General features: G+C 41.3%; 1 protein-coding gene across 1 annotated transcript; it reads right to left on the bottom strand.

The window, feature by feature from the left end:
* Nucleotides 1-9,269: 9,269 nt before the first annotated feature.
* On the bottom strand, nt 9,270-11,450 carry LOC138023202 (E3 ubiquitin-protein ligase TRIM71-like). Its single transcript, XM_068870230.1, has one exon. It carries the CDS (start codon nt 11,448-11,450, stop codon nt 9,270-9,272), a length of 2,181 nt encoding a protein of 726 aa, XP_068726331.1.
* Between the last annotated feature and the right edge of the window lie 1,448 nt (nt 11,451-12,898).

The raw sequence follows: 12,898 nt of genomic DNA, 5'->3' as shown, positions 1-12,898 counted from the left end.
TGGGTTGTACGTACTGACAAATGGTAGGGTTTTCTCGCTTGTTTTGGCCTTTTTTTTCAGTGCCGACTGCCTTCCAGAAAAATTTATCTAGGATGGTGTTCTCTCGATAAGATGCAAAGGGTTGCCTCGCCCTTCAAGACGGGCTTTGAATCAAAATAGTGCCTCCTCAAATGTTGTTTTGGGGGTCTTAGCGGTCTTAGGGGTTTTATGGGTCTTTGTTTTTTGAAGGTACCCGAAAAAAGTGAGCAGCGAAAAAAGGTGGCCTGCGAAAAAAAAAAAAAGAAAAAAGGAAAAATTAGAAGGAGTGGCGAAAGAAAAATCGAGCTGCAGGAAAAAATGGGCGGCGAAAAACTAGTGAGCGGCAGAAAAAGAAGAGGCGGCGGAGAAAATTATCATTAAAAAAAGAAAGAGATGACACATGCAAGTTTCTGACGTTTTTGGTCCTTTGTATAGCCCTCGGGATACTGATTATCTCTGAGATACTGGAAACCTTGGTTGTATCATTTGATCTCGGCCATCTCAGTCGAACAGTTATAAACGGAATGATTACTATACTCACTCTTGCGAGAGACACTTTAAATACTTTAGTGAAAGCGAAGTTTATTGTCCAAAATTATACTGTTCATTCTTTTGTGTTATAGCAATTGTTCTATTTATGAGATCGCAGATTTTCTTTCCCATCTCTTTCTCTCCTCAAAGTAAGTAGGTGAGAATAAATATCAAGAACAGTTCTTTTAAAGCGCCGACCATTCAAAATATTAATTGAAATAGAAAGAAATTTCAAAAAACAATGCTTTCAAAAACAAGGGTTAAAATTTGCATCTACTTTACGAATATGCCACAGCGCGTGCTTTAAACAACTTTTACTGCACCTCAAGTCTAACCCTAACCTTTTTCTCCTCATTGAAAATTAATACGAGAATCATGACTTGACAAGTTTGGTTATAAAAAAGGAAAAGTATTCTAAGGCCCTTGTAATCAAGTATAAAACTTCTAAAGGCTGGTTTACACATAATATCTGACCTGCTAATCGCCCTTTCTCGCAGTCGGAGACTGAATTACTAAGGACGCAGCTCAGCGAGGTCGGACCGAAGGAGCTATGATGCCGGCTAGGCGCTGGGCCCCTGACCACGACCCATATATGACCTGGGAGTACAGCACCACAGCCTGATGGAATAGGCCGGGAGTCGATTTTGAGGAGGGAGGAAAACCGGAGTACCCGGAGAAAAACTCTCGGAGTCAGATTGAGATCGACTGAAACTCAGCCAACATTCGACCCGAGGCCAGAGTTGAACCTGGATCGCACAGGTGGGAGGCACGGTTGATGACCACTAAACCACCCTGATTCCCCTCATTTACGTACAAGGCAAGCATAAGCACAAGCAACATACGCAGACGGAGTAGCATTTTGATAATTGGTACCTTTCATTAGAACAAAAGACACTAATTAACAACAGGTTAATGCGCCTGCGTATGATGCTTATGCTTATGCTTGCGTCGTATGTGTAAACAAGCCTTAAGAGCGCCTCTTTCAACCAAGAGGTGTTACTTGAAAAAGTGGCACCTTCTTTATGGAAGCGCCGCCCATTCAAACTATCAAATGGAAGAAAAAGCGATGCTTTACGAAAAAGCCACAATGCGTGCGTACTTTCAACAACTTTACCTGAAGCTTAAGTCTGACTTTGCTTTTTATTTCCTTGTTAAAAAGATAACAGGACAATTCTATGAATTCCAATTGCGTTATTTAAGATTCTCTCAGAAAGGAGTTAAAATTTGCATCTACATACTTCTAAGTGACCTAAGTCTTTTCCTCAAGTTTCCCCGATCCAAAATCTAACTTTTTATCGGTAAACAAATCTGCGAGGAGGGACTAAATCCGCTAGTCCCCCGGGGGTCCAAATTCGCTAGCTGATTTGTACGGGGGAGGTCCAAATCTGCTAGCGGATTTGTACCGGGGGCTTCAAATCTGGGGGGCTCCAAATTCGCTAGGACACCGCTACTTTGATGCAGATATTTGAGGGGTTTGTTTTATTTATTTAATTTTTTTTTTTTTCACTTACTTTTTAAAGAGAATCTGAGTGAACTCTTGGGTTCCAGAAACACTGGAAACAGTTAAGGTCGTAAAAAAGGTTGCTGTTATTCATCGTGGTGAAGTACAATAATAATAAAGTATTCTCGTTTGTCTCACGATGTGATCACTTGTGATGTAGATCGCGACGTTTCGACTGCATTCTGCTAGTCTTCATCAGAAGATGAGGTCGACTGGTTACGCGTCACCTCTTAAGCAGGAGGCTCCGCTGTGATTGCTTGGTTTTCAGCAGCTCCGATTGGTGCATTTCGATTCCGGCTGTTTCGGTGTGTTGTTCCTTTGGCGGTCCGCTGTCGTACGGTTCTCCTGTTGTTGTGTTTCTTGATCGTGGGCATCCACGCTTCCGGAATTTACATTCCACTATCCCTGTTGATGTTTTTAAGGTAAAGTCTTATGTGAATCGCCTCTTTGACCCTGCGTGTGTACCAATGAGGATCGCGATCACGGAGGTCTGAGTACGGGCAAGTCGGATGTCTCGCTCATGTTCTTTGATTCTATCTTGCATAGGACTTCCAGTCTCGCCGATGTAGACTTTACCGCATTCACAGGGAATCCTGTAAACCACGCCATCTTGTTTAGTCCGTTCGACAGTGTCTTTCGGTCGTACTAGATGTGATCTTAATGTAGTCTCCGACCTGAATTGCGTTTATGCCTTCTTGCTGTAGGCAGCGGAGAAATTGTTCGGATAGGCCTTTGACATAGGGTAAAACCGCAGTAGACTTGTACAGAAGACAGGTGTTCTTCTCCTTGGAGATAATAGAGGGTTTTGTTACGAGACGTTTGGCGCGCTCGTAGAGGCACTTGACAATACCGCGTTTTACTGATTGCGGGTGGTGGGAATTTTACGCTAAGTACTGATCAGTGTGCGTAGGCTTCGTGTATACGCTGGTGGTGAGGCGGCCGTCCGGTTCTCTTGAGACTGGGGTGTCAAGGAAAGCGAGTTTGTAGCCGTTCTCTGTCTCCATGGTGAAGCGAATGAAAAGCTGCTGGTTGTTTAGATGATGGAAGAAGCTATCAACGTTTCCGCGATCCATGATGGTGAAAGTGTAGCGTTTCCAGATCTTAGGTTTGTAGGCCGAAGTAGTTATTGCCTGTTGTTCGAAACTCTCAATGTATAGGTTAACAATAACAGCGGAGGCCGGGCTTCCCATTCCTTCTAATTGTTTGTAAATTGATCCAATCCCAGCTGCTGAAAACCAACCAATCACAGCGGAGCATCCTGCTTAAAAGGTGACGCGTAACCAGTCGACCTCATCGCCTGATGAAGACTAGCAATATGCAGTCGAAACGTCCCGATCTACATCACGAGTGACCACATCGTGAGACAAACGAGAATACTTTATTACTGGAAACAGTGTTTCTTTGATCTGAGTGTTCTATTTTTCAAATTTCCTGAGGAGCATGGGCCCTAGCAGCTCTCGCCTTCGAGGCTCACGAGACGCCATACCGCGCCAAAAGATGTCACTTCAGGTGCTTTCAGAAATATGTCTGCTACTTTACAAAACTGTCGAAACCCCTGAGACGAACCTGTCAGATTTCAACGAGCACTGCCCGGATCGCTTGAGCGAAACAAAATTGGATAATCAAAGCCCACAAAAAAAAAAAGAAGATTTCTATTAAATTTAAAGGTCTGTCATCTGAGAACATTGATCTTGAAATGGCTGCCGATATCCCAGGACTGATGGAAAGTGTCAAGGGTGATGCTGCAGCCACTGGTGTGGCAAAATCAAAGAAACAGTAAGTGGAAACTGGCAGAGCAAAGGCTGAAAATCCTCCCAATGAGAGTGTCAAAAAGATAAAGAAACCAAAGCCAGCGAAGTCGTCATCATCGCACTCTGAAAGTGAACATGTCAAGTTAGTGATCAAGAAAGACGAGCTTTCATCAAGCAATAAAACTGAAGAGGAGAAGAAAGCCGTCCAAACAACATCTGGATTAGTTAAAGCAGGGAATCAGAAGAAAAGCACTGTAGATACAACTGCAACTAGTAGAAAAGGGAAAGGAGGCAAGATCCCTGTCAAATCAGTATGTATATAATAAATATTGATCATATGACTCATTTCCAAGATGCAACTTTGAATGGTCACACAGAGGGATGTTTCTCATGGGATCTAAAGTTAACCACCTTGAACAGTGTAAAAAGAAAAAAAAACAGTGCCAAATTCAAAGAAAAGTACTGCTCAGTGCCTATACATGTAGCTTTCATTTGAATGGTCACACTTTAGGATCTCATCCGAAGACTCAAAAAGTTAGGACCACGTTGTACAACATAGCCCGGAGGGGGGGGACACCTTCAGTGAGACGAACACCCTCAGTGAGACGAAAATCCAAAATTTACACCCCTAAGTGAGACGACGAGCATCCCCCCTTTTTATGTGGCAGTAGTCCCCCCCGGGCAACACGGTAAACAGCACCAAAGGAAAGTACTGTTCAGTAGCTTTCATCTACACACTCAAAAGTTAGGATTACCTTTTATAGCAGAAAAAATGTAATGTAGCACCATAGGAAGGTACTCCAGAAGTATTCATTCAATGGTCACTCTTTAGCATGTTGTGATTGATCTAAAAAACTAAACCTTCAAGAGACTTTTGTTTAGTTAACACCATCAGAGGGTGGTCCTATTACTCATACTCATAAACATTTAGTTTTAACCACTCGCTGAAAAATGTCCCCATTAAGGTGTGTACAATTCCATGTATGAGTATACAGTTCTTACCCAATCCTACGTAATCTTCCACTATTGTCTTCCGATACTGCTTGCAGAAGAGCAAATGGGAGGTCACCACCTTAGGTTTCTGAAAAGATCAAAATTAATGGAGAATTATAAATTGTGTGTGTAAAAATTAACCCATTGATTCCCAGGGGTCCCCATTGACAAGTAAAATTAGCTGGCGTTAAACAGAGTAAAATATTAAGGGCGCTTTCCATTTGACCGAACTGACAAGGCCAGACCGGGCATTTGGGAGGACTAACTCTATAACGCCTTCAAATTAACCGTCTTCCACGACGATATATACTCCTCCAGAAGAATGCGAGGGATTATCATGACAGTGTACTCAAATTGCAACATTTTCTTTGCAAAATGACAGGTCTGGCCGGCCAGTTCTGACAAAGGGAAAGCGCCCTAAGTATGGCCAGTTCAGGCCGTCTTGGGGGTCAAAGGGTTTCCTCCTCAGTTAGTGTGGTACATTGAATTTGACATCACTGTGCTGATTAATATTGAAGTAGGTCAACCCATTGAGTCCTGGGAGTGAGACTCAGCCAATTTTATTCTGTCTAATGCCAGACGATTTTGCTCGTCAATGGGGTGGGGGGGGGGGGGAAGGGTTAGGGTTAGGGTTAGATTTTACACTTTCTGACGCTAGACAATTTATTTTTACTCATCAATGGGCGTACAGTGTAGTTTAGGACTCAATGGGTTGAACTCTGCAAGTACAAATAATATTTCAACCAAGTTGTTTAAGTTTGCACGACACTAATCCTGTGTTCGTTAATTAAGTGTTTGCCAATGGGAGGACTGTTTCGTGTGTTCAGCCGCGCGTTGGTGCAGGTGCCTGAGAGTACAGCCTACATAACTTGCATCGCACAAACACCCGAAAATGGCCCGTAAGGTTTCGGGACTTTCGAAAAACGGCCCCCTGAACCCGGAATTCCGGATCTCTCAAGTCCAGCACCCTGGCCACTTGGCTATGCCGACGATGACGACGACGGAGCCTTGAGCCATTGATACCGAAATGTTGTGTGATTTTTCCGTGCTTTATTATTTACTGATTGTGTTTTTCTCCCTTGAAGACCCTGGTGAAGTCCATGTCAGCCTATCAGTGCTACTCGACTCTGCACTGTGCGCAATAGCACCAATACTGTTTCTCACTACACAAGTTCCAGAAATGGATGACTGTTCCTAAAAGACCCAGGTATTAACTGCACTTTATTATATGGCAAGCGATTCTCAGGCTAAATGGAACACTCTGATTGACTGGTTTTCGGTCGGGATTTTACAGTACGGACCATTACAATGGAAACGGCCCGTTTCCATATTTTTTCTCTCCCCCTGGAAATTCAAGTTGAGCGAAACACAAAAAGTTTTTAAGAAGCGGAATTTATTTTTTCATCACAAAAGTACTATTCTGGCAAGCAGCAGAATTTAGTTTTACATGGAAAAGGTTACCTTTCAAAGTTCGCTGTTGGAAGACGAACATTCATCAAGCGGAGAAGGGGTCCGAAAGCTCAAAGACACGATGCCATATAATACTTACTAACCCCTCGGTCGTTTTTGTACGGCTAGTACGGCCATTGCGCTCGTTTAGTATGTCAATACATGTTGCCTGATACATGAACATTCCCAGTGTGTCAGCAAATCGTTCAAGCCATCATAAATAGGTTGTGTTTTAAAGGGAAAACTTACAAAAGTATCGAGGGTTAGAACCATGCTTAGTTTGAATAAATCGGTTGACCTTTGTCATTATCTCGAAAACACAGAAAATGAAGTGATAGAAGTGCCTCAGCTATAAACGGGAATTAAGTCTCTTTTTATCTGGAAGTTTCCAAAGTGTGTCTGGCTGCTTTATCACAGAAAGGCCACAATTTCAAACTTCATTAGAAGAGTGCTAACCTTGAAATAAATTATAGCGAATTTTAGCTTTAAAATGTCTATTCACATGTCGCTTTATCACAGACAATCTTACCTCGCTTAAAAACGCAAAAAAACCTTAAAAAATACTTAGCTGTATTAAAGCAACAAATGTTTGTGTGGGGTATCCCTTCTGTCAAGTATCAGTGAAAAGGGACTTTTATATATGTGATGGCGACGTTGACGAAATAACGATACTATCGTAAGACTTTTGCAATTATTCCGTCTTGTTTACGTCGTACAATGTGGGCGAAGTATCTTAAAAGTATTAAGTACTAGCGGTTTTTAGAGTACTGAAAAATAGAGAAAGGAAATTTGAAAGCAAAGATAGGCGATCCTAAAATTCATTTTTCCTGATACAAACAAACCTTTTTAAAAAAAATTCGAACAAATGTTGCAAACGTTATTTCTTCCAGTCTACATTTATTCTGTAGTAAAAGTGGGGATTGTCTTTGAAAAACAAGGCAATTCAAAATAAATAAATAAATAAATAAACAATAAGACAAACGCAAAAGTGTCTTGTCGAATTCAAGTCACCGACCTTACATTTGATTTTTTTTTTTTTCACTTCTGAATCACCGTTTTAACAAAAGACGCTGATGTCCTAGATAAGACAAGTAATGAGTCGTAACTAAAATCCTGTATTGATCCAATTAAGATCTATTGTTAGTCCAATATTGTTTTTGTATTGCTCAAGTATGGCTCGAGTATCGGCCATGTATTATTCCGGCAGTGGCCTAGCACAGTTCCAGTTTCCCTGCAGTGTTAAAAGGTTACTTCCCGCTTGTATCATTCTGCTAAATACCAAATGGCCACCATCACCAGCCAACTCAAACAAATTTACTGCCTAAGCGGCACTGAGAACGGAGCTTTTTATTTCAGAGCTACTTTTTGTCTCTTTTTCCTCGTAAAAAGAAAGCAAACAAAAACTCGAAAATGGAGTATTCTTTTGATGATGAAATGTTTGCTTTACATTAAAAGTGAAAATTGATTTTAAAATAAAGACCACCCTAAGAAAACTTTGAATTGGACACTGAAAGTGAAAGCCTCAAATTAAAGCTAAAAAACAAAGCAAGGGACGTAAACTGACATCTTCGCTACTTAGCCATTAGTGAAATTGAGGTTTTTTTAAGACCTTTGCAAAAACCGTGGACGGTAAAGCCTGGTTTTCACTAGCGACGCAGTACAAGCGTAAACACAAGCACAGATATAATTAGCTTATGCTAGTGAAAACGAACGTCGACATCAGCATAAAAATCAATCAAAGAATCCGCCATTTTGTTCAAATGCTCAGATCCAAGAGGAATCTGCAACGAGTGCTTTAATTGACCAAACAGCAAAATTCCTTGTATTTATGCTGTTTCGTTTTCACACGACGCAAGCAGACACAAGCATAAGCGCAAGCACAAGGAAAAGGAAAAGATGTCTGGAAATCCTGAGCACAGTTTCAGGTGCTTACCATCTTCTTTTTCGTTAATAGACTATTTTCCCTATCGCATAAAGTAATAGGCTTAGAGCCTGGTTGTCACTAGCTTATGCTATCGAAAACGAACGTCGACATAAGCATCAAATTCAACCACGGCATCCGCCATTTTGTTTAAATACTCAGACGCGGGGAATCTAGAAAGAGTACTTTAATTGGCCAGACGTAGCAAACTTCCTTGTGCTTATGCTGCGTTTCGTTTTCACACGACGCAAGCGAATGCAAGCATAAGCGCAAGCACAAGGAAAAGGGAAAGATTTTAATCCTTGTGCTTGTGCTTGTCTTAACCCCGTTTTCACGGCGAAACAAGCGCTCTTATGCTTGCACTTGCGTCCCTAGTGAAAACCAGGCTTAAGTCTTGTACAGCATTGGATAAGAGAAGATCGTGATCAGTCAAAATTGATTAAAGAGTATTTATGAAATTCAAGTAGACTTCTGCACGACTGATAATCCATGTTAAAATGAAAACACGTTATACATCAATTCAAATTTTCCTATTTTAAATCTAATCTCGACAGAAAAGTGCTTGTCCTTAACTGGAGAAAGATGTAACCAGCTTAACACATCACTGCACAATCTTGTTCCCAAGCCTTTTCCCTCACTTGAAGGGGGGGAAAGCCCCCTCAGGACGAGGTTGATTACTGCCTACAATAGCTACCTTTAAAACACTGAGAACAGTGGACTTTTCTCCTTTTTTCTCTTGCTTTCCAACAGGGTAGTTGCAGATTCTAGTACGTAGCTCTCTTCATTGGAAAGGGAATCTTTGCAAAGATGGCATTAATCATGCTATTTAAAGATTGACTTCAAATGCGAAAAGAACTTTTTAAACTTAGTTAAACCTCCAATTTTAAGCCTTTTAGCTTTGATAACGAGCCAGTTATTAGCCAGTTAAAGGCGCTACTGATCCCACAATATTCTTTGTAAAAATTCGAATTTTCAAAGTATCATTGCTCAGAGCTTGCAATTGTTAGAGCTTATGCAATGCACTTTCAATATTCATTACTTTATTCTCGGCTGATTGATTGGAAAACGTTAGCCCTATGCTAATAAAGCAAAAATATATCACATTTTAATGGTAAACAGAAATGCGTCTGTTGAGTGGGTCGGCTACCATGACACTACCACCTCTGTTTATAGCAACATAATTAGGAAAGCCATTTTTTAAATACTGTCCATCAATTTTACTCAAAAACTTCCCCCAGGGGGTGAAGAGTTGCAGCCTACGGTTACCATCATCACACACAATGAGTCGGTTGTACTTGTCAATAACGAGTCCACGACAACCATTAAACTGGCCATCATTCGATCCCTTACAGCCAATGTCATGTAAATACACTCCTGTTTTGTCAAAGACCTTGACACAATTAGCAAAATAATAAGAAGCAAAGAATTTGTTCTGGTGATAAATAGCATAGAATGGGATTTTATCACAGTCTGGGGCACTGAAGGATTGGAGCAAGTCATTCCCATCAGGGGAGAGGACCTTGATTTTCCTGTCCGACCAGTCAGCTATGATTATAGGACCATTAATCGCAATGGAAAGGCGACCTGGTTCATCAAGATGTTTATCATTGATGTGTTTAATGAAGTGACCCTCCTCATTGAACACACGAAGCTTATTGTCGCTTCTCGGAACTAAAGTCAGCAGGTCACCAGAGTCTTCAAATGCCACAGACCAAGGTGCACCATCAAGTTTTATCTCCATTCGAAACTTTCCTTCAGAGCTCAACAGTTGAATTCTTTTATTCCGCCCATCTGCAACAACAATCGTTCCCGTTTTATGACTCACATCGATATCGTAAATGCCATCAAATTCTCCTCGTTCCTTCCCTCTTGAACCAAACTGAAATGCAAATTGATATTGATTCTGATGAACCTGCACAATCCAAGGACTACCACTCAGCGGCTGTCCATTCAAAACGATCTCTACTCTGTGTTGTCCGGCATACTGTGGTGTGTATGTCACTGTGTATTTGCCGTCTTTGGTGTCGTTAACGTCTGTGTTTAGTTGATCACCTTCTGGAGTCAAAACGTCGACTTTGATTTTATCATCTTGTTGATAACATTGAAATCCTTCTGAATCCTTTGTAACAATGACGAAATGTGTCTGTTTCCTTTCTTTTACGTCCTTGCTGTCTTGACCTTCAGCAAAGCACTTTGAGGGATCAGTCTTGGTGACAACAACTCGATCCATAAGATCCAATTTCTTTTCCACCAAGTAATGTATATGTGGCGACATGTAAAGATCGGGTTTTCTTACATTTAACAGTTCATTACAACGTCCGAGGATGGCGTGATTTGTTTGTAGAATTTCGACGCTGAAGTTTCTTTCTAAGATACTCTGACAGCGTTCGAAGCAGCTTTTCAGCTGGGTGGCAAGCAGCTGGAAGTTTTCTAGTCGCGTTGCGTGATGTTTTTGTTCCGCTTCATAAATTTCACGAAACTTGTCCTTCATTTTCCTCTCGTGTTCTCGCAAATCGCGAATCAATTTTTCCACAGTGTCTCTCATTTTCTCTTCTTCCTTCAAAATTTCCACTTTGTTTTTGTTTCTTAGGTCAGTTTGTTTCTTAATTTCACTCTCATATCTGACAATTTCCGCTTTCACTTTGGCCACAACGTCGGCAATTTGCATTTTTTGTTCTTGTGCAGCTTTTTGAGTGTCCGTCTTAGAGTGTCGATCATGACTCACTACAGTACATTTGTGGCAAATCAGATCCTTACAGTCTTCGCAGTAAAATTCGAGGGGTTGATCTTCATGATATTGCTGTGAACACATCACTGGTCTGTGGATCCACTCTTGCACATCTTGCGCTTGCAGGTTGTCGATCAAAACATTGCGATGACCCCTTGTGGCCTTCAAGCGTTGGTGAGCTTCAAAACAAGATGCGCACAGAAAATTTTGGCACACGAAACAGTAACATGTTGACGTGTTGTTCTCGTCACAACTATTGCATATTTGAGACTGTACGCTGCCATCTTCTAGAGCTAGAACATCTACCAATCGGTTGAGATGAAACGATGGCGGCAAATTCTCGAAGGTGTCTTTTTCGGGAATTTGGAATGTAGTCTGGCAAACCGGACATTTGATTGTCGCTTTTAGCTGTCTCCTTGCGAAGTTTGCATGTCTGTTGAGACACTCCAGGCAGAATGAGTGAAGACATGGCAATGTCTTGGGATTTTTGACAGTCTCTATGCACAATGGGCATTCTGCTTCCTTTTTAAGAATCTTGAAAAGCTGTTGAACATCCATGATGAAGCAAGTAACGCAAGATGAGGTCGTGTGAAATAGTGACGTCCCTGAAATCCCTTGACAGTGTGCAGTCGAGTGAATAACCCCCGCTACTTTCCGCTTGAGTGACACGAAGTCTTTTTTTTGTGACATTCTAATACACTTCATCACTAACACCCATTCTGAGGGGTGAGGAAGACATCGTTCAAGAATCATTAGTTAGGAATGCTTGTGATCGTTCAAAAGAGTCTCTACGACTTTTGTGTGGACAAAATGTTGAAAATAAAACGAGGGAAAATGCCTGTAAATCAATGTTTAGTGTAAAGCAAATATTTCTGCATAAAGGAAAAAAATTGAACATGTTTTCTCAGTTCTTGGCTTTCAGGTCACGCAATGAAAAAATAAAATGGCTTACAATTCGATAAATTAAATCAAGAAATTGAGATATTTTAGAAGGGTAATAAATAAACAGCGTGTTAAAGTTTTATGGTTGTGCCATATTTCAAAGTCGAGTTATTCGGCAAAGGGCACCACTCAAAAGTATGGATCAGTATGGAGACTCGATGCAGGGGGACACCAACATGGCGGCCGGAAACCAGTGGAAACATCTGGAGTTTACTTCAGCTCCATCAAAACCTTTTTCCTTTCTGCAAAAACATTGGCATAGACACTTCTCTTAACATATTAGGTATTGCCAACGAGCAAGCCGAGCGAAGACATGAGGTTTGCAAGACGGTCAGTTTAATGCCGCGCGAAGTATTGCAGCAGGCAGCAAAATTTCTCGATCGTGCTGTGAAAATTCCATGGAGATTTTAGTAGGGACCAATGACAGCGCGTGTTTTGATGTGTGATGTCGTTGGATAAACTTACATGACGTCGCGCGCGACTATTGATGATCTTGTCTAAAAACATGAGCTCGTGAAATTAGGGTGCCGCGCCGGATTACATGGCGGAAATTCTGGTTCTTTCTGCAGGTACCGGAGCACAGATTACGTAAAACAAAAGAAGCAAAAGACAGAAAACAAAACAACTACAAATAAAGACTAGTCCCAAGTGATGAAAAATACAATGCTTTCCGGTACTTGCAGAAAGACCCGAAATTCTTAACTCTAGCTCAAGCTGAAAAGCCATGTGATTTGCTAACTTTCTTTTTAGTCTGAGCTAAGAGACAGATTGAAGAGATGAACTTGAACTTGCCCACTGATTTTGTTTTTCGCATCCTGGCAGATGTCTCTTCCTTAGTTGGCATTTCGCACCCGGGCTGTAAATCAGCCTGTTTCTGTAACAATTTTTAAACCGGGTGGTTGGTCCGGAATTTCTTCCCAAGCTAAAACTCGACTTGTTATAAGGGCTTTAGGTCTCAATCGCATTTGTACCAAACGGATGATTGTTAACAAAAACGCAAGCCAACAACTTTCCCACACGCGAAACAAGCACATTGAAAGAGGTTTATGCAGGCCGCGTAGTAA

The sequence above is a fragment of the Montipora capricornis genome, chromosome 11, assembly GCF_036669925.1.
Source record: "Montipora capricornis isolate CH-2021 chromosome 11, ASM3666992v2, whole genome shotgun sequence".
NCBI classification, from domain to species: domain Eukaryota; kingdom Metazoa; phylum Cnidaria; class Anthozoa; order Scleractinia; family Acroporidae; genus Montipora; species Montipora capricornis.
Note: the sequence above shows the minus strand (reverse complement) of the source record. Positions and strands in the feature narration are given on the sequence as shown.

What these genes read in the sequence shown, in the direction of transcription:
- LOC138023202 (XM_068870230.1), bottom strand. Translation starts at nt 11,450, where the DNA reads ATGGATGTTCAACAGCTTTTCAAGATTCTTAAAAAGGAAGCAGAATGC.